Source organism: Glandiceps talaboti, chromosome 17 (assembly GCF_964340395.1).
Source record: "Glandiceps talaboti chromosome 17, keGlaTala1.1, whole genome shotgun sequence".
Lineage (NCBI taxonomy): Eukaryota > Metazoa > Hemichordata > Enteropneusta > Spengelidae > Glandiceps > Glandiceps talaboti.
The window spans coordinates 16,809,709-16,831,740 of NC_135565.1; the positions used below are offsets into that span (position 1 = coordinate 16,809,709).

The following is a 22,032-nucleotide window of genomic DNA, read 5'->3' on the forward strand; positions in this document are numbered from 1 at the left end:
CTGACAACAAATTAAATGTTAAAATACCCAAATGAAAACAGATACATTTTGTCAATAATGTGTATATATGACTAATGCTGAAATCCCAGACTAAATTAAACATAAATTAACACTCATTGTGATGAAATCGAAAGCAATGGTCACAATCTTTGAACCACTCGCTTTGATATTGTCATTATCTTTGGGGACATTTGGCGTTTCAATATGTGTTAGACTACAAACCTGCTACATATTACTTGTCATCTTTACTTCACGTTATGGAGCCATCAGTAATTACAAGGGGGGGGGGAGGAATAAGAGCAGTCTGTCGCCTAGTACAATATCACCTTTCCCCGATTACACTGTCTCAAAACATACCCTCCCTTCAAATGTCTTTTCTCTCACACATGTTGAAATATTTCAAAAATATTGGTTAAATTACCTTCAGAAATGACAAGGTACCGGAGTGTGATAATCAATGGTAAGAACTGTATCCCACTGCTGGCACCACGTCGGTAAGAACTGTACCCCACTACTGGCACCACGTCGGTAAGAACTGTATCTCACTACTATCCCACTACTGGCACCACGTCGGTAAGAACTGTATCCCACTACTATCCCACTACTGGCACCACGTCGGTAAGAACTGTATCCCACTACTATAACACTACTGGCACCACGTCGGTAAGAACTGTACCCAACTGCTGGCACCACGTCGGTAAGAACTGTATCCCACTACTATCCCACTGCTGGCACCACGTCGGTAAGAACTGTATCCCACTACTGGCACCACGTCGGTAAGCACTGTATCCCACTACTATCCCACTACTGGCACCACGTCGGTAAGAACTGTATCCCACTACTATCCCACTACTGGCACCACGTCGGTAAGAACTGTATCCCACTACTATCCCACTACTGGCACCACGTCGGTAAGATCTGTATCCCACTACTGGCACCACGTCGGTAAGAACTGTATCCCACTGCTGGCACTACATCGGTAAGAACTGTATCCCACTGCTGGCACCACGTCAGTAAGAACTGTATCCCACTGCTGGCACCACGTCAGTAAGAACTGTATCCCACTACTGGCACTACATCGGTAAGAACTGTATCCCACTACTGGCACCACGTCGGTAAGAACTGTATCTCACTGCTGGCACCACGTCGGTAAGAACTGTATCCCACTGCTGGCACTACGTCGGTAAGAACTGTATCCAACTGCTGGCACCACGTCGGTAAGAACTGTATCCCACTTGTGGCACCACGTCGGTAAGAGCTCTATCCCACTACTGGCGCTACGTCGGTAAGAACTGTATCCCACTACTATCCCACTACTGGCGCTACGTCGGTAAGAACTGTATCCCACTACTATCCCACTACTGGCACCACGTCGGTAAGAACTGTATCTCACTGCTGGCACCACGTCGGTAAGAACTGTATCCCACTGCTGGCACTACGTCGGTAACAACTGTATCCAACTGCTGGCACCACGTCGGTAAGAACTGTATCCCACTTGTGGCACCACGTCGGTAAGAGCTCTATCCCACTACTGGCGCTACGTCGGTAAGAACTGTATCCCACTACTATCCCACTACTGGCACTACGTCGGTAAGAACTGTATCCCACTACTATCCCACTACTGGCACCACGTCGGTAAGAACTGTATCTCACTGCTGGCACTACGTCGGTAAGAACTGTATCCCACTGCTGGCACTACGTCGGTAACAACTGTATCCCACTATTGGCACCACGTTGGTAAGAACTGTATCCCAATGCTGGCACCACGTCGTTAATTTCAATAACATTGGCTGTTGCCAACACAGCAAATTTGTATGACAATTCTACGATGTAATTGGCAGAGCTGAAGGCCAGATTCCCAAAGACTACAGGGGTGCTCTACATTGTCTACACCGAGATCAACATCCCTACCCTGCTCTGGACATCATCGCTATATCACCACACTATTCTACATTGTCTACACCGAGATCAATATCCCTACCCTGCTCTGGACATCATCCCTATATCACCACACTATTCTACATTGTCTACACCGAGATCAACATCCCTACCCTGCTCTGGACATCATCCCTTTATCAACGCACTATTCTACATTGTCTACACCGAGATCAACATCCCTACCCTGCTCTGGACATCATCCTTATATCACCACACTATTCTACATTGTCTACACCGAGATCAACATCCCTACCCTTCTCTGGACATCATCCCTATATCACCACACTATTCTACATTGTCTACACCGAGATCAACATCCCTACCCTTCTCTGGACATCATCCCTATATCACCACACTATTCTTTATATGATGAAGCCTATTATCATTGTCGTTACATATATTACTTGATTCATTGCATGGATATCACCATCAATTTCACTGATACGTTCTGATGTTATGGAACCACGATGGCAGTATGATGGAAGTGAGATGTGGCAGTTGTAGCATCATACAATTGAAAAATCAGTAAAATTGAACTCTGTCTGATTTCAGTTTCTTTAATGTGGTCATCCCCGAGAACCGACTAGAAAAATCTGAGCTACGCCCCCCGTCTCCCCCGTCCTCCCCACTTGTAATTATTAAAGTATCCCTTATCACATTATATTAGAAAAACAATGGATTTAAGACACAAGTCTTTATCCATGGAGAATCAAGCATGCTAATGATGCAACATATTAAAACTCCTTAATTGATATACGTTTACTCAATTAAAAATAATGTAATTATATTGTTCCACAGAAAGGGCAAGTTGAAAATCTTAAGAAATAAAACGGTGATTTTGGACGTTTTCACGATCGAGCACGATAGAGCCAATGACGTAAACAGGCGTTGATGTGACTATTCACAATCAGAAAACGAAACCCTCCTCTAAAATCTGTTCGAACCGGTTTACGTACACCTGGCGTAATGAAATGTCAGGTTTTGGACGGATAGATCATTGAACACACTTGTTTCCATGATCACGACCAGGTTAAACAGACCACACTTTAGTTTACATTATACCTCAGACTACTAACGGAATGCTTTAAGTGGTCTGACATTATACCTACTTGAAACGATTGGCGTTATATTACACACATAAAATTATAAACCCTGTTACTAGACTGGTTACCATTGAATTCAGTTACTGTTGTAAGTTAATGTGTAACTGAGGACATGGTCAAGAAATATAATACAGTTACATTCAGACCAACTTGTCAGTCAGGCTTGTGTCGTTCATATAACTAACAAACATCGACGTGTTGAGTATATGATTTGGGCTGCGCATTTTGACCATACCATGAGCTTTCCAGTAGCCGACGTCACACTCTTTATAATAACCATTTGAGCGTGTGCTACAACCACCAACATATGGTGTAACGGACATCACTGACACGGAGCTGTTGTTCGCCGGGTGCTGCGCAGATGTTCCCGAACTTGTTCTGACTAAGACGTTTTCAACAACGCTGAGGTGACGTCATCAGCTCGTTCTTGTACCCATCACAGTATACCGAACATTACGGTAAGTCCCTTTACATAAGTTATCCTCTTAACAGTCAAGAACTGCCACCAGAACGAGTTAACATTATGTAAAATCGTCTACAAAAAGTAAAAGTAGTAAAATATAGATTCTTCTTAAAATTACTTCTGTAAATTGTATTTAAAATGAGGAAATGAAACTGAAATACCGAGGAAACAACTATTTAACAATGGACACCTAGTCGTTTCAGATGATGATTTATTGTACGGAATGATAAAACATATAATTAACTGAGCACAAGTACGGTACCAATCGGTATTTTAAAAAATGGAGAAGAAAAGTTTTCAGTAAGTGCTCTTAGCGATCGTTATTTATCAATATTTTTGGAATGAGTGTTTCATTTCCAAATTTTAAAGCCTTACTTTCTCAAACATGTAAAACAATCTCATACAAATTGAAACGTGCATTTAGTTAGGCCTAGTGAAAAAAATGTGTGGTTCCGATTATGCTCAATTTTAGAATAGGTGGGGTAGGTAGAGTTTTTATTTTATTTATATATATTTTTCATATGTGAGTATATAGTTCAGGTAGTTATGTTTTCCGTTGTTAGTCCCCGCCGGACGAAGTCTGTCCGTCCGTCCAGAGCCATTTCTTGGAGATGCCTGGACCGATTTTTTTCAAACTTGGTACAGGGGCAACATGCAATGGCATACATATGCATATCAATTTGTTTCACGATATGATCCAATATGGCCGCCTAGCAGCCATTTTGTTTGCAAATTTTCCCTGTCCAAAGCCATAACTCAGACATGCTTGAACAGATCTCATTCAAAGTTGGTGTTATAGGACAGTGTTCTATGATATACATGGGCATATCCATTTTCATCGTGATACGATCCAATATGGCTGCCTGGCAGCCATTTTGTTTGCGAATTTGTAATGTCCAAAGCCATAACTCAGACATGCTTGAACAGATCTCATTTAAAGTTGGTATTAGCACAGTGTTCTATGACATACATGTGCATATTCATTTTCGTCGTGATACAATCCGATATGGCTGCCTGGCAGCGGTTTTGTTGGCGCAGTTTTCATGTCCAAAGCCATAACTCAGACATGCTTGAACAGGTTACAGTGCTCGTCCTTATGATAGTGAATTTACCTATTTTGTTCCGACCCAGCCAGTGAAGGTACACATATCACTGTACAGTGAGTTTGGTATACACACTGTATGGACAATAACAAGTTTCGGGACTGAAAAATCAGTAATTGTGGGTTAGAATTATTGTGTTTTGATTCAATGTCTTCTGAGGTATGATTAGGAATGTTCAGATATCAGGATTTAAACCTCTGGTCTTACCTCGGAAAGGCTATATTTTTGCCTTGAGTAGTATTATATTATATATATGGTCGGATAGGATATCGTCCAAGTTCACCCAGAGCAGCAATATTTGAAGTATTACTACTAACCCCTATTATAAACTACAAAATTTGTGATGAACTTTTTCTATGTCAGGGGAGGAGTGAGTACCCCAAATACCACTTGTATATAAAAGAATGGGTAAAATCTTACAATCAAATATACGAAATGCTATGTCAGGTTTTAAACCTCCAAGCCTATGCGGTGTTTTTTCCAGACTATGCAGTGCAGTACTTGCCTGGTCAGCGATATAATTTTGGGCTTGGTACCAAATACCTGAACTAGAAAACATCACGCCTAAATAGTTATACTTTGAAACAACTTCAAATAATTTACCGTTCCAAAACCACTTTTCGGATTTCTTTAGTGGACCACCCTTCCTAAAAACAACAATCTTAGATTTAGCTTAATTTACGGTAAGTCTCCACCATTTACAGTAACCTGAAAGTCTATTTAGAAGTCTTTGTAACCCAATAGGGGTGCTGCTAAATAGCGCTAAATCATCTGCATACAGTAAATAAAATAATTTTAACATATTTTCATACACAATAGTTTCAAATCCCTGATTAAGTGCATCTTCAATATTGTTTATGTAAAAACAAAATAGCAAAGGTGAGATGACGGAAGCTTGTTGTAAACCCACATTGATTATGAAAATGTATGTGGAGTTTTCACTGCCGCTTTGACTTGATTGTACATGGAATGTAGAGACTGTAAAAGTTTACCTCTGGTGCCAGCTTCGACAAGCTTATAAAACAAGGAGAAGTGATGTATCCTATCGAAAGCCTTCTCATAGTCAATAAATGCACAATAGAAACGACTTTTCAAGTGAAACACATATTTTTCAATAAGAGTACATAAGATGAATATATTATCAAGAGTACTTCTCTTTTTTCTAAAGCCACTTTGCGCCTCAATTATAATATTGTACTTATCAAACCAAAGGGTAAGTCTATCACATAATATTTGAGTGTAGATTTTACCTATGACATCAAGTAGCATAATGCTGCGGTAATTACCCGGGGAGTCTTTACTTCCTTTCTTGAAAACAGGTGTAATCAGTCCAATCGACCACATACTAGGGAATACATCGCTATCAAGAACTTCATTGTAGAGAATATGTAACATATCATAAATTTCGCGAGGGGCATATTTCAAAACTCTGCAGGGATCCCATCTTGCCCTGGGGCTTTGTTGTTTTATATATATAAATAGCGACAATGGCGTTGTAGTAAAACTGAATTTGGCTGTTGCTATGGACATGGTCTTGTTGCTAGGGATATTTAAGGGTTGTTATTCCACTTATTTTATAGACTAGAGGCTGTCATTCCACTTATTTTATAGAGTAGAGGCTGTCATTCCACTTATTTTATAGAGTAGAAGCTGTCATTCCACTTATTTTATAGAGTAGAGGGCTGTCATTCCACTTATTTTATAGAGTAGAGGGCTGTCATTCCACTTATTTTATAGACTAGAGGGCTGTCATTCCACTTATTGTATAGAGTAGAGGCTGTCATTCCACTTATTTTATAGAGTAGAAGCTGTCATTCCACTTATTTTATAGAGTAGAGGGCTGTCATTCCACTTATTTTATAGAGTAGAGGGCTGTCATTCCACTTATTTTATAGAGTAGAGGCTGTCATTCCACTTATTTTATAGAGTAGAGGCTGTCATTCCACTTATTTTATAGAGTAGAAGCTGTCATTCCACTTATTTTATAATAGAGTAGAGGGCTGTCATTCCACTTATTTTATAGACTAGAGGGCTGTCATTCCACTTATTTTATAGAGTAGAGGGCTGTCATTCCACTTATTTTATAGTGTAGAGGCTGTCATTCCACTTATTTTATAGTGTAGAGGCTGTCATTTCATTTATTGTATAGAGTAGAGGGCTGTCATTCCACTTATTGTATAGAGTAGAGGCTGTCATTGCACTTATTTTATAGAGTAGAGGCTGTCATTCCACTTATTTTATAGATTATAGGTTGTTATTCCACTTATTTTATAGTGTATAGGCTGTCATTTAATTTACTATATAGAGTAAAGGCTGTTATTCCACTTATTTTATAGAGTAGAGGTTGTTATTGCACTTATTTTATGAAGTAGGGGCTGTTATGCAACTTATTTTATAGAGTAAATGCTGTTATTCCTCTTATTTTGCAGAGTAGGGCTGTCATTCCACATATTTTATAGACTATAGGTTGTCATTCCTCTTATTTTATAATGTAGAGGCTGTCATTTCATTTATTGTATAGAGCAGGGGCTGTCATTCCATTTATTTTATTGAGTAAGGGTTGTTATGCAACTTATTTTATAGAGTAGAAGCTGCCATTCCACTTATTTTATAGAGTAGAGGCTGTTATTGCACTTATTTTATAGAGTAAAGGCTGTCATTTCACTTATTTTATAGAGTAGAAGCTGCCATTCCACTTATTTTATAGAGTAGAGGCTGTTATTGCACTTATTTTATAGAGTAAAGGCTGTCATTTCACTTATTTTATAGAGTAGAAGCTGCCATTCCACTTATTTTATAGAGTAGAGGCTGTTATTGCACTTATTTTATAGAGTAAAGGCTGTCATTTCACTTATTTTATAGGGTAAAGGCTGTCATTTCACTTATTTTATAGACTATAGGTTGTTATTCCTCTTATTTTATAGTGTAGAGGCTGTCATTTCATTTATTGTATAGAGTAGAGGCTATCATAATCCACTTTTTTTATTGAGTAGGGGCTGTTATGCAACTTATTTTATAGAGTAGAAGCTGTCATTCCACTTATTTTATAGAGTAGAAGCTGTCATTCCACTTATTTTATAGAGTAGAGGCTGTCATTTCATTTAGTGTATAGAGTAGAGGCTGTCTTTCCACTTATTTTATAGCGTAGAATGCTGTCATTCCACTTGTTTTGTGGAGTAGAGGCTGTCATTCTATTTATTATATAGAGTTTGGGCTGCCATTCCACTTATTTTATATAGAGTAGATGCTGTCACTCCAATTACTTTTATAGAGTACAGACTGTCATATTACTTTTTCATAGCGTAAATGCTGATATTCCACCTTCTCAGTAAACATAGTGTCACGGCAGTCATTCGTTTTGTGAGTTTTCCAAGTGTCGTTTGTTTTAGTGAGACACATGTAGAGGTAGGTGACCGGTCACCTTTGGGTCAGGGCCAGTACGTTCGAAATAGTGCCGAATAACGTAATTTTACGACTACGATTGTTGAATGAAATATTTACATTTAAATGGGGCATAGACTGTGCGTCTTTTGTGCGCTTTCGTTGTTTTAGTGCCCTGACGTTCTCGTCTCAAGCTTGCAATTCCAAGCCCATCAACCAATCGCCATGTTCTTTTAATTCATTAAATGTATTGACAAATCTGTTAGCTTGTGATAATAAAATGCAAGTTACTTGACAAAGGAAACATTCTCTTTCACCCACTCGGGCTGAAGTCGTTAAATATTGTCAATAGATTAATGAGGTTTCAGTTGATTTAAACGTGGCATCTACTCATGCTTACGTTCGTATTTGCATATCAATAGTTTTCCGTCTGCATAACTGTATACCGTTCGTCTGTGCTGAGGTGGAAACCCACAAGTAGGGCATAGACTGTGCGTCTTTTGTGTGCTTTCATTGTGTTCGTGTCCTGACGTGACTCGAGAGAGACAAACTTCATAATGTTACATATTCACCATGTTTAACAATGTGTTTCTAAGGTAAGTTCCGACAAGATTTTGACGGATAAGTTTCCAATATTTTCACTTTGGTAATTAAATTTTTAGACTATGGTAGACTGCGATGATTTTGACAAACAAAACTAAACATGTCACATCATTATAGTACGGGGGTATTCACATAGTAATGGTATTGACATAGTAATGGTATGTTCACATATATGTATGGCCGCCTTTATCCCCTTTTCAACGCTTGTAGACTTTTCCCATAGATTGGACAACGTAGCTTCGAAGTTGCCAATTTTCAATTTTTTTCTTAAACTTTTGAACAACATAGTTTCCAAATGAACGATTTTCCGACACCATTTTCTGACTGAATAATTAAAATTTACATTTAAATAAGGCATAGACTGTGTGTCTTTTGTGTGCTTTCATTGTGTTCGTGTCCTGACGTGACTCGAGAGAGACAAACTTCATAATGTTACATATTCACCATGTTTAACAACGTGTTTCTAAGGTAAGTTCCGACAAGATTTTGACGGATAAGTTTCCAATATTTTAACTTTGTTGGTAATTACATTTTTTGACATGGATGAACATGTTTCACCAAAATCGAGGAGGTATTTGTACATTAGAAATTTGTACATTAGTACATTAGAATATTTTCTACGAATACAATCGATTACTGAATGTGTCTGTCTCTTGTAGAGGATGATACGGACACTATGATAGACTGTTCACATATTTGTATGGCCGCCTTGATCTCCTTTTCAACGCTTGTAGACTTTTCCCATAGTTTGGACAACGTTGCTTCGAAGTTGCCAATTTTCAAATTTTTTCTTAAACTTTTGAACAACATAGTTTCAAAATGAACGATTTTCGGACACCATTGTCTGGCTGAATAACAGACGGGGAATACAGCTGAATGTATAGGGAAGAAATATTTTAATCGCCATCTTGGTTGCCGGGGCGTGTAGTATTTCGTAGTTTTTTTGTCTACAGACTAAATGTGACAACGTTTATATTTCCCCCATCTTATATAGTCAGGTGGCTTAACACCAGTTTTGAGGATTATTGTTACACGCCGGATAAAAGCAGCAAATCTGATAAGGACACTATGATAGACTGCGGTGATTTTGACAGACAAAACTAAACATGTCACATCATTATAGTACGGGGGTATTCACATAGTAATGGTATGTCCACATATATGTATGGCCGCCTTGATCCCCTTTTCAACGCTTGTAGACTTTTCCCATAGTTTGGACAACGTTGCTTCGATGTTGCCAATTTTCAATTTTTTTCTTAAACTTTTGAACAACATAGTTTCCAACTGAACGATTTCCGACACCTTTTCATGAGACTTTTGACACCATTTTCTGGCTGAACAACAAATTAAAATTTACTTTTGAATAAGGCATAGACTGCGTCTTTTGTGTGCTTTCGTTGTGTTCGTGTCCTGACGTGACTCGAGAGAGACAAACTTCATAATGTTACATATTCACCATGTTTAACAACGTGTTTCTAAGGTACGTTCCGACAAGATTTTGACGGATAAGTTTCCAATATTTTAACTTTGTTGGTAATTACATTTTTTGACATGGATGAACATGTTTCACCAAAATCGAGGAGGTATTTGTACATTAGAAATTTGTACATTAGTACATTAGAATATTTTCTACGAATACAATCGATTACTGAATGTGTCTGTCTCTTGTAGAGGATGATACGGACACTATGATAGACTGTTCACATATATGTATGGCCGCCTTGATCTCCTTTTCAACGCTTGTAGACTTTTCCCTTAGTTTGGACAACGTTGCTTCGAAGTTGCCAATTTTCAAATTTTTTCTTAAACTTTTGAACAACATAGTTTCCAAATGAACGATTTTCGGACACCATTTTCTGGCTGAATAACAGACGGGGGAATACAGCTGAATGTATAGGGAAGAAATGTATTAATCGCCATCTTGGTTGCCGGGGCGTGTAGTATTTCGTAGTTTTTTTGTCTACAGACTAAATGTGACAACGTTTATATTTCCCCCATCTTATATAGTCAGGTGGCTTAACGCCAGTTTTGAGGATTATTGTTACACGCCGGATAAAAGCAGCAAATCTGATAAGGACACTATGATAGACTGCGGTGATTTTGACAGACAAAACTAAACATGTCACATCATTATTGTACGGGGGTATTTACATAGTAATGGTATGTCCACATATATGTATGGCCGCCTTGATCCCCTTTTAAACGCTTGTAGACTTTTCTCATAGTTTGGACAACGTAGCTTCGAAGTTGCCAATTTTCAATTTTTTTTACACCTTTTTTACGAGACTTTTGACTTTTGACACCATTTTCTGGCTGAATAACAGACGGGGGAATACATGTATAGGGAAGAAATGTATTAATCGCCATCTTAGTTTCCGGGGCGTGTAGTATTTCGTAGTTTTTTCTTTTCCTTGTCTACAGACTAAATATGACAACGTTTATATTTCCCCTATCTTATATGGATATAACACTTCTAGTATAGAGCATACATTGACACATTTGTAGCAGCAGGATTAGTATGGTATTTGTCTTAGGAAAACAACGATCTAAGCACTAATACGAGTCCCTGTACCTGAATGTACTTATATCTTTAGCAAACAACAGAATACTAAAACTAGCATACTAACAATTGTAGACCAGATTTAAACTGAATGCCTCCAGTAAGGGCAAACCATAGTCTGCAAATTGTGAGTGTGTCATACGTATGTAATTGGCCCTAGTAACCATGGCCACGCCCTTAGCAACAGTCAATTGATTTTTTCTAATTATATCAAGAGGGATGGGTAGGTAATTGAATACACATTAATTTATTTTTAAAAAATATAAATGTCCTAAGCAATAAAACCACGCCCATAGCAACAGATAAACAATGACATGTAGTGCCAAAATAACACCGGATGATGGGAAGGTAAATGAATGGATATTGCACAATTGTATGTAGATATGCCTAACAACAAGACTGTGCCCATAGTAACATTAAATGATGGTGTATGTTGCAGACATAAGAATGTATGCAAATGTGTCTGGCAACAAGACTACATAATCATCACAGAAAATTAAAGTGTTCTGGCAACAGTTGTGCTACAACGCCATAGGTGCTTTTATTGACAATATACTGATAGTGACGTAATTCATATGGGTACATGATGACGTCATTGGTTTACAATTGGAATGAGCACCATCTTTGATGATAATTTCAGCATATATTTCTGTGCATATGTAGTGTTTTTACTGATGACAGCTTGATCTTGAATGGAAAGCCTCTTGACTCAATATACTGCCGAGAATAAATTCATTCTGTGCTGTTCATTAAGCGAAAAAGAATTGAAGCGCGACCCCCTAAATTCCTCCGATCGCCCTCAATGTTCATAAAGAATGTCAGCTCCCTAATGCCTGATTTTGTCATCTTATTTCCCTTAAATAATTCATCTTCTTTGCTACAGAAATGTGCATCTTTCTTCATAAGTTCACAAGATGTCAAGTCTAGGGCGTTGCAGATATCGGCTGTGGAAGTTGTTCCCAACTCTATCACCAAAGTGTACCATCTTTGTATTCCTTTTTGTCGGGATCATTACCATAGTAACATTTTGCTACACACTTAAATTACACCATTATCTCAAAATTCAGAAGAAAAAAAATTGTTACTTGACGAATGAAGAAATTCAAGATTTGAGATTCATGCTGAAGAGCACCACCAACTTCTTAGAAGAGATGAACGTTACCTATTGGTTGGATTACGGTACACTTCTAGGAGCAGTCAGAAATGGAGATGTTATGAGGTAAGCTTATAAGTACTAGTATTATCGGAAGAAAGTCTGCACGGAAGTCTATAAACTCGTTAAACAGTTAGGGGAAACTTGGTGCACGAAAAACGCCCAACCGAGAGTGTAACGTCCGGTAACAGTGTACACACTTGTTGCAACAATAATTTAAGTTTACGTCTATTTCAGTTTTATTTAACAGAAAGTTTGCTTTATGCAGTTGGAGTGGGATCGGAAGACTCCACCGTGAAACTGTCGACTGCTACACTTCAAAGGGGCACAAGTTTAGTTTATATATTTTTGGGGCGTACTTGTTGTAGATTCGAAGTTCAAAGTTCAATTCAATGTATATTGGTTTTATTATTCGATTTAGTGACGCATACTTAACCATCAGTTCTTATTGGCAGAACTCACACCTGGTACCTGTATTCAGATAAGAACGATAATACTAAAGTGTCATGGAAACCGTTGTAAAACTATATATCAAATGAGCCACCAACGTCAGTACGATTTCTTAATAAATTAGCTTTGGTTAATTATTGTTTCGTTTAAATACTTTCACTTGAGTCAAATAGCTTATAAACTCATCATGTACTGCTTAAGCGGCCAGATAAAAAGTTCAATGTAGGACAAAAACGAGTTTGACTTTAGTTGGGCCTCAGCCCCCCCCCCACCCCCCTGACTAAATTTGCTAAAATTGAAAATGTTTCGGACAGCACAATCAATTTTAGATCAGTATGTAGTAGTATGTAATGCTCTAAATACAAAGCCAGTATGCAGTAGTACGTTGTGCTATGAATACAAAGCCAGTATGCAGTAGTACGTTGTGCTATATGAATACAAAGCCAGTATGTAGTAGTATGTAGTGCTATAGATACAAAGCCCGTATGTAGTAGTATGTAGTGCTATAGATACAAAGCCCGTATGTAGTAGTATGTTAAGTGCTATATGAATACAAAGCCAGTATATAGTAGTATGTATTGCTATAACAACAAAGCCAGTATATAGTAGTATGTATTGCTATGATACAAATCTAGTATGTAGTAGTATGTAGTGCTATGAATACAAAACCAGTATGTAGTAGTATGTAGAGCTATGAATACAAAGCCAGTATGTAGTAGTATGTAGTGCAATGAATACAAAGCCAGTATGTAGTAGTATGTAGTGCTATGAATACAAAACCAGTATGTAGTAGTATGTAGAGCTATGAATACAAAGCCAGTATGTAGTAGTATGTAGTGCAATGAATACAAAGCCAGTATGTAGTAGTATGTAGTGCTATAAAAACAAAGCCTGTATGTAGTAGTATGTATTGCTATGAATACAAAGCCAGTATGTAGTGCTATAAATACAAAGCCAGTATGTAGTAGTATGTAGTGCTATAGATACAAAGCCCGTATGTAGTAGTATGTTAAGTGCTATATGAATACAAAGCCAGTATATAGTAGTATGTAGTGCTATGAATACAAAGCCAGTATGTAGTAGTATGTAGTGCTATGAATACAAAGCCAGTATGTAGTAGTATGTAGTGCTATGAATACAAAGCCAGTATGTAGTAGTATGTAGTGCTATAAATACAAAGCCAGTATGTAGTATGTAGTGTTATAAATACAAAGCCAGTATGTAGTAGTATGTAGTGCTATGAATACAAAGCTAGTATGTAGTAGTATGTAGTGTTATAAATACAAAGCCAGTATGTAGTAGTATGTAGTGCTATGAATACAAAGCCAGTATGTAGTAGTATGTAGTGTTATAAATACAAAGCCAGTATGTAGTAGTATGTAGTGCTATGAATACAAAGCCAGTATGTAGTAGTATGTAGTGCTATGAATACAAAGCCAGTATGTAGTAGTATGTAGTGTTATAAATACAAAGCCAGTATGTAGTAGTATGTAGTGTTATAAATACAAAGCCAGTATGTAGTAGTACGTAGTGCTATGAATACAAAGCCAGTATGTAGTAGTATGTAGTGCTGTAAATACATAAGCCGGTATGTAGTAGTATGTAGTGCTATGAATACAAAGCCAGTATGTAGTAGTATGTAGTGTTATAAATACAAAGCCAGTATGTAGTAGTATGTAGTGTTATAAATACAAAGCCAGTATGTAGTAGTATGTAGTGTTATAAATACAAAGCCAGTATATAGTAGTATGTAGTGTTATAAATACAAAGCCAGTATGTAGTAGTATGTAGTGTTATAAATACAAAGCCAGTATGTAGTAGTATGTAGTGTTATAAATACAAAGCCAGTATGTAGTAGTATGTAGTGTTATAAATACAAAGCCAGTATGTAGTAGTATGTAGTGTTATAAATACAAAGCCAGTATGTAGTAGTATGTAGTGTTATAAATACAAAGCCAGTATGTAGTAGTATGTAGTGTTATAAATACAAAGCCAGTATGTAGTAGTATGTAGTGTTATAAATACAAAGCCGGTATGTAGTAGTATGTAGTGCTATAAATACAAAGCCAGTATGTAGTAGTATGTAGTGCTATGAATACAAAGCCAGTATGTAGTAGTATGTAGTGCTATAAATATAAAGCCAGTATGTAGTAGTATGTAGTGCTATAAATACATAAGCCAGTATGTAGTAGTATGTAGTGTTATAAATACAAAGCCAGTATGTAGTAGTATGTAGTGCTATAAATACAAATCCAGTATGTAGTAGTATGTAGTGCTATAAATACAAAGCCAGTATGTAGTAGTATGTAGTGCTATAAATACAAATCCAGTATGTAGTAGTATGTAGTGTTATAAATACAAAGCCAGTATGTAGTAGTATGTAGTGCTATAAATACAAAGCCAGTATGTAGTAGTATGTAGTGTTATAAATACAAAGCCAGTATGTAGTAGTATGTAGTGCTATAAATACAAAGCCAGTATGTAGTAGTATGTAGTGTTATAAATACAAAGCCAGTATGTAGTAGTATGTAGTGTTATAAATACATAAGCCAGTATGTAGTAGTATGTATTGCTATAAATACAAAGCCAGTATGTAGTAGTATGTATTGCTATAAATACAAAGCCAGTATGTAGTAGTACATGTATGTAGTGTTATAAATACAAAGCCAGTATGTAGTAGTATGTAGTGTTATAAATACATAAGCCGGTATGTAGTAGTATGTAGTGTTATAAATACAAAGCCAGTATGTAGTAGTATGTATTGCTATAAATACAAAGCCAGTATGTAGTAGTATGTAGTGCTATAAATACAAAGCCAGTATGTAGTAGTATGCAGTGCTATAAATACAAAGCCAGTATGTAGTAGTATGTAGTGTTATAAATACAAAGCCAGTATGTAGTAGTATGTAGTGTTATAAATACATAAGCCGGTATGTAGTTGTAGTAGCATCGACAATAATTGACACCTTGGTTTCACAGTAACTTGAAACTTTATTTACTGTAGACTTGTCATACTTGAATGCTTATAATCACGTAATGAAACGTAATCACACACTGTAGCACACTATGTCGCAGACACGTAAACTGAAAATAACAATAAATAACACTTGTAAATACAAAATACAACACTTCAAATCTCTAGTAATAACTTAGGTGAATAGCGCCACCTATTGACAGGAATGAGAAATCGACTCCAATACTTTAACACTGTTACTAAGTTATGTGTACTTACAGGAGTTCTAGAACAGTAATAGTACTCAAAAACATGATAAGAACTTACAACTATTCATAAGATATCTCGCAAGGTCTAATATCAAAGTCAAAGTCCTTCAATATTCTGTATCTCACGATGGTAAAATTCACATCCGGTGCAAACATGTGACGATGACAATCGATGGTAGCAGCAATGATAACTTGCAACAAAACAGATCTAAAAGTCGATCATTTACATTCAAAGTACCTAAAAGTGTTTCACAAAGGTCTAAAGTAAGTACGAACCTCTGTTATCGGGGTTAACTCGTCTGTAGTCAAGTAATAATGTGGAATATTTCTTCCCACACACGTTGGCCCAAAAGGCACACTTCAAAACTTTGTTCTCCTTCCCATGCGCATGTGCGAGCGCCCTCAACCTACATCTAGCAAAATTCAAGCTACAACATCCCGGCCTCCCTAATTACGCAGAGGTATACTCGAAGTAATTAGAACTAACTTATTTCAATAAACTAGTTTTCAAAACCGCTTTACGTAGCACCAGGTGTTGCTCTGAAAAGTTCACAAGAAATTATCTCAATGGTCCAATCAATAACTAAATTTCAAACCATGAAACTACTCACATGCAAATTTACGAACTCAAATGCAGCCTAATACTACAAGTTCTATAATCAGTCCATAAACACAACTAAATAATTATGGCTTTAAGAATCTAAAAATTCTTTGCGTCCACATTTTCTGAAAATCAACAGTCCACGAAAAATGCTGTCAACAGTCCCTAGTATGTACGATGACATATGAACAGTCCCTTTTGATATCTGAAAAATGTCTTTCCTGCACATATTTGACTATGGACATCTCAGCTGCCCTCATGTCTGCTGCTGTTAAGTAGTCTGGCTTCTGACTATCATTGTGAGTAACTCTCTCAGCTCTATTCATCCGTTTCTTCAGATTCTCCTTCAGTCGTAGAATCCAAGCTACTGTAGTTTTCAGCCTTTCCCAGCTTGAATATCTGCTTAACAACTTGTCCATTGTTGTATGGGATTCTTCCTTCATGGTGCTTGCTGCAACCCCTTTTACTTCTGGGTCATCAGCAGGCAGATTTCTGCACAACTCTGTCTTAGGCCATTGTGACTCATCCATCTTTAGGAACGCTGGTCCATATAACCACTGTTTGGTCATCTTTTCGTCCCTGACCTGTAGTCCTCTCGAAGCTATGTCAGCCGCATTCAGTTTGGTGTTTACGTACCTCCACTGCTCTGGTGATGATCCCTCATGTATGGTAGTGAGACGATTTGCCACAAAGGTATGAAACCTGCTAGTGTTATTGTTGATATAGCGTAACACTGACATACTATCTGTCCAATAGATAATCTTATCGAACTGGTAGTCCATTTCCTTTGTGATCATATGAGCAAACTTTACTGATATGCTCGCCGCTGTCAATTCCATCCTGGGTATTGTGATCCTTTTCAAGGGTGCGACTCTGGCCTTTCCCATCAACAGATTACAGTGCACTTGTCCTCTGTTGTCACTAAGTCGGGTAAAAGCTACAATCCCGTAGCCCTTGTCACTAGCATCGGAAAACATATGAAGTTGACAGGAAGTGATCTGGACACCTCTAGGTTTTAGACTCCTTGGAACTGTGAGCTGCTCTATGTAAGGGATGTCTTCTACCCACTGCCGCCATTTCTTAAGTTCATCTCCACCTATAGGTTCGTCCCATCCAATATTCTGCTTGCAAAGAGACTGTAATAGTATCCTGGCTGGCAATACAAATGGAGCAGCAATGCCCAACGGGTCAAAAATTGTGCTAATCTTGGATAGAATACCTCTTCTGGTGTATGGTTCATCCTTCAGGTTTATCTTAAAACCAAAGGTATCTGTGTCGACTGACCACACTACTCCTAGAGCTCTCTCTATCTGCTGGTCATGTTGATCAAGGTCGTATAGGAGTGTCTTGGCCCTCTCCTCTACAGGTATGGAGTCGTTAACAGCCTTACTTGTGCTGATCCACTTCGTTAAACGAAATCCACCCTTCTGGCAGAGTTCTCTTGTGTCCTTGGCCATTACAATGCCCTGCTCATCAGTATCAATGGACTTCAAGAAATCATCAACATAGAAATTCCTGAAGATACCGTCAACTACTTCAGAGTTAAAGTCCTGCTTGTTGTCTATTGCAGTCTGGTGAAGTGCAATGTTTGCACATGCTGGTGACGACACTGCTCCAAACAAGTGTGCAACCATTTTGTACTCATCTGGCTCCCTAGTGAAGTCTCCATCTGGCCACCAGAGAAATCTCAGACAGTCTGTATGATGATCTGAAACCTTGACCTGATGAAACATACTTTCGATATCGGCCATTATAGCCACAGGCCCCTGTCTGAATCTCAACAAAACATTCACAATGGTATTGGTCAAGTTGGGTCCTGACAGCAGTGTATCATTCAGTGACACACCCTTACACTTGGCTGAACAATCAAATACAACTCTTATTTTCTGTGGTTTTCTGGGATGGTATACGCCGTGGTGTGGTATATACCAGACTTTACCACTCTGGGAAGTGTCATCTTGAACACCATCTTCACTAACCTTCGTAGCATATCCACTGACTAACAGTTTGTTCATGAAGTCTTTATAGTCTGTGAAGAACTTATAGTCCTTTACCATCCTTCTTCGGAGTGAATGCAGTCTATTCAGTGCTAAATCTCTGTTATCTGGCAACAATACACTTTCATCTCGGAAGGGTAAGTCCATGGAGTAATGACCACCTTGGAATCTGATTGACTTGGTCATCTTCTCTTTGAACAGCTGATCTTCCCTGGAAGGCTCCTTCCTGGTGTCTACGCACCGCTCTGGGAAATCTAAATTTATTGCATTTCTGACTAGCTGCTCCAACTGACGACTTTCCTCCAAGACTGTTACGTCTACCCTGTTGACTGCCAAATTACTATGAAGATCTTCCTTATCTCTGATTACATTCCACAAGATCCATCCAATGGCTGTTTTGGCTGCATATGGACTCCCTCGAGGTCCAGTTTTGATAACCTTTGGAGTGTAGGCATCAGGAACATTATTTCCAATTAACAGACCAATGTCAGCATTTAATGTAGGTACAGCAATCCCTTTTAAGTGATCCCATCTTTCAATGTCCTTCTGTGTTGGGATGTGTTTACTTGTCACAGGGATCCTCTCTTTGGTGTACAGTGGTGGCAAACTAACGCAGTCATGACCATCCAAATCGCTAACCGTTAATGCACTGATCTGGTGAGTTGTGAGACATTGTGGTGACCCCATAGTGTCTAGCTTAACTGTCATTTTCCGCCCAGTCACCCCAAGCTGCTTGGCTAGGCCTTCAGTACAAAAGCTGACGTTGCTTCCTGTATCTAAGAATGCATATGTCTCAACGGCTGTGTTATTCCGTGCTCTGACTACGACTGGTACAATGGCCATGGTGCATTCTCCACTGTCGCCGGCCCCCATTGAACACTGTGCCTTGTCTAGTACAGTTCTGTCCATACAGGTATTGGAATTAATGGAAACCCCTTGCTGTGACTTGGCAGTATCGCTGATTTCCACTGAACTCTTGTGAGCTCGGTCCTCGTCATGAAGTATAGTTGGGTGTTTCTCATTACACCTATCACAAGATAATCTGGCTCTGCATTGTCTTATCAGATGTCCCTGCTTGAGGCATCCATAGCAAAGTCCCTTGGACTTGACAAAGTCTGACCTATACCTTGCGGGTTTACTTACAAAGTTTAGACATGAATTTAATACATGTCCAGAGTCACTACAATAACCACATGGTTTATCGAAGGCGAATTTCTTGCTGGTTTTGTTCTGATCAGTTCCTGCTGATGTTTGTTTGCCATCCTTATACAGCGAACTGGCATTACAAGATTCCACATTGGTTGCCAAAACCTTTCCTCCAGCCTGTTTACCTCTGAATTGCCTTCCTGATGTATTAAATACTCTCTTTGTCTCCGAAACAAGCATATCTCTTCCATACATAGGATCAGTAGCTTTCCTTGCTTCTCTACGAACCAAATCGACCAAATGTTTGAACTGCACAGCTTCATCTTGATCTCTATTGTTTTGGACAATATTCCTCCACTTGTCATGTAGCCAGAATGGAAGCTTCTTTACTATCTGTCTAATGTTGTCTGCGTATTCTAGTACCTTGCCAGCATCTACAGTGCCAACAGCATATTGACACTCCATGAGAAACACTGCATAATCATCGAGTGCTTTAGCATCATCTGATTTGATTGCTGGCCAATTCAAGGCCTTCTTAATGTATGCAGCAGCAACAACTTCTGGATCTCCATATCTGGTTTTCAGTTCTTCCATAGCCTTGGAATAGCCAATGTCACTATTCAAGTGTGAGTAACCCAATATGATCTTATGTGCTTCGCCTGTCGTATATTGTTCTAAGTAGCTCATTCTTTCATCATCAGAATCTGTGTAGGCTACTATCCTGGTAGTGAACTGGCGTAGAAATCTAGGAAAGTCCATGGGATTTCCTCCAAATTTACTCAACTCAACCTGTGGTTTTCTAAGTTCCTTTGTAATACAACGTGCAGTCATTTCACCTATGTTCTGTGTACCTGCATGCTGAACTACTGAAGATACTGGTTGTGTTGACACAGGTACTTCTGGACGCTGGACAGTACCATTACCAACAGGACGATCAATTGACATGGCTGTTGTCTCTGGAACTCGAATTGTATAATTACTGTGTTCATCTGGTCTACTGTATCTGCTGAATCCGCTAACAAGGTGAGATTGTACTCCTTCAGGTTGCTGTAAAGTCTCCATTTGCGGACTTCTTGTCTTTGTTCTAGGCTGACTTGGCTCAGGCAATGAATAAACATAATCTCTTACTTCAGCTGTAGTGTCTACTGGTTGCCTCCTTGACTCGGGTAGTAACTTGGTACCACTTGACTTGGGTTTTACATCAACTCTATGCTTGATTGACTCAGGCCTTGTGATTTGAGTGTCAAGACAGCTACCATTTACATTTTCTTCAAAACGCTCCAAGACTTGTGTGCGGGCATTACTGACAGCCATTTCCTGCTTTAGTCTGAACTCTTCTTCCAATTTCCCCAGTTGTAGTCTTGACATTTCTAATTCCATTTCAAGCCTTTTGCCTTGAATGTCTAACCGGAGTTTTTCTTCTAAAGCTGACTTACGTACATTTATTTCTGCCTGCTTCTGTTCCTCTTGTAGCCGCAACAATGATGTTGTAGAATATCTGGAGCCTCTACTGGACTTCGATTTACTGGTCTTGCCACTAGTTTGGGATGCACTGTCTTCTGGGTCTATACAACGGCCAAAATAATTCTCGACAGATGTTTGCATTTCCCTCACATAACTACGTCTGCCAGCAAACATGAGACTGTAGAAACCTTGGTCATGCTCAGAAAGACAGTAATACAAGTCATTCTCAGCAGTGAGATATTGATCATAAAGTCTTAGAAACTGCTTGTGATGTTCTAAAACCTGTGCTTTACTACCATGCACCCTTAACAAATTGTTCAGAGCTTCGATAATATGTTCAAGCTCCCTTACTGCCTGGTCGTAGGCTACTTGCCTTCTTTCACGCATCGTTACAATAGACTCATCTGGTTCTATACCTGCCATGGCTGATAAACTTCTGTTGTGCAATTAAATATTGACACACCTGTTGTTTAGAGGAGTTCACTTCTTTCTTTTCTTCTCACGTTGAGTATACACCCAAACATCTGGTTGAGTCTTGAGTTGAGTTACCTTATTTTCTTGGAACAGATATTGAGAGTTTGATGTATCTTCTTACAGTTTCACATTACATCAACGGTTTACTCTCTCTTCTTATGTTCGAGTTATTCCACCACAGAGTTTACTATGTAGTAGCATCGACAATAATTGACACCTTGGTTTCACAGTAACTTGAAACTTTATTTACTGTAGACTTGTCATACTTGAATGCTTATAATCACGTAATGAAACGTAATCACACACTGTAGCACACTATGTCGCAGACACGTAAACTGAAAATAACAATAAATAACACTTGTAAATACAAAATA

At 38.4% G+C, this 22,032-nt stretch overlaps 2 protein-coding genes across 6 annotated transcripts in view; one reads left to right on the plus strand and one right to left on the minus strand.

Moving 5' to 3' along the window:
- LOC144448354 (ribitol 5-phosphate transferase FKRP-like) overlaps nucleotides 1-22,032 on the plus strand; it is a 33,791-nt gene that overhangs the window by 9,114 nt on the left and 2,645 nt on the right. Inside the window, exons 1-2 of one of the 5 annotated variants that reach the window (XM_078138566.1) lie at nucleotides 8,453-8,584; nucleotides 12,035-12,370. The exons of 1 other annotated variant lie outside the window; for it this stretch is intronic. In XM_078138566.1, coding sequence (XP_077994692.1) covers nucleotides 12,066-12,370 — 305 coding nt within the window. In that variant the 5' untranslated portion in view covers nucleotides 8,453-8,584; nucleotides 12,035-12,065. Of the gene's footprint in view, nucleotides 1-8,452; nucleotides 8,585-8,938; nucleotides 9,060-9,967; nucleotides 10,072-12,034; nucleotides 12,371-22,032 lie in introns of those variants that run through there. 3 more of the 5 variants (XM_078138569.1, XM_078138568.1, XM_078138567.1) reach the window with 3 other exon arrangements.
- Nucleotides 15,725-18,667, minus strand: LOC144448451 (uncharacterized). Its single transcript, XM_078138702.1, has 2 exons — nucleotides 16,253-18,667; nucleotides 15,725-15,838 (listed from the first exon to the last, which is right to left on the minus strand). The coding sequence occupies exon 1, from the start codon at nucleotides 18,632-18,634 to the stop codon at nucleotides 16,733-16,735; it is 1,902 nt and encodes a 633-aa protein (XP_077994828.1). The 5' UTR covers nucleotides 18,635-18,667; the 3' UTR covers nucleotides 15,725-15,838; nucleotides 16,253-16,732.

Excerpts from the sequence above, each read along its gene's own strand:
- LOC144448451 (XM_078138702.1), bottom strand. The coding sequence starts at position 18,634 with ATGGTAAAGGACTATAAGTTCTTCACAGACTATAAAGACTTCATGAAC.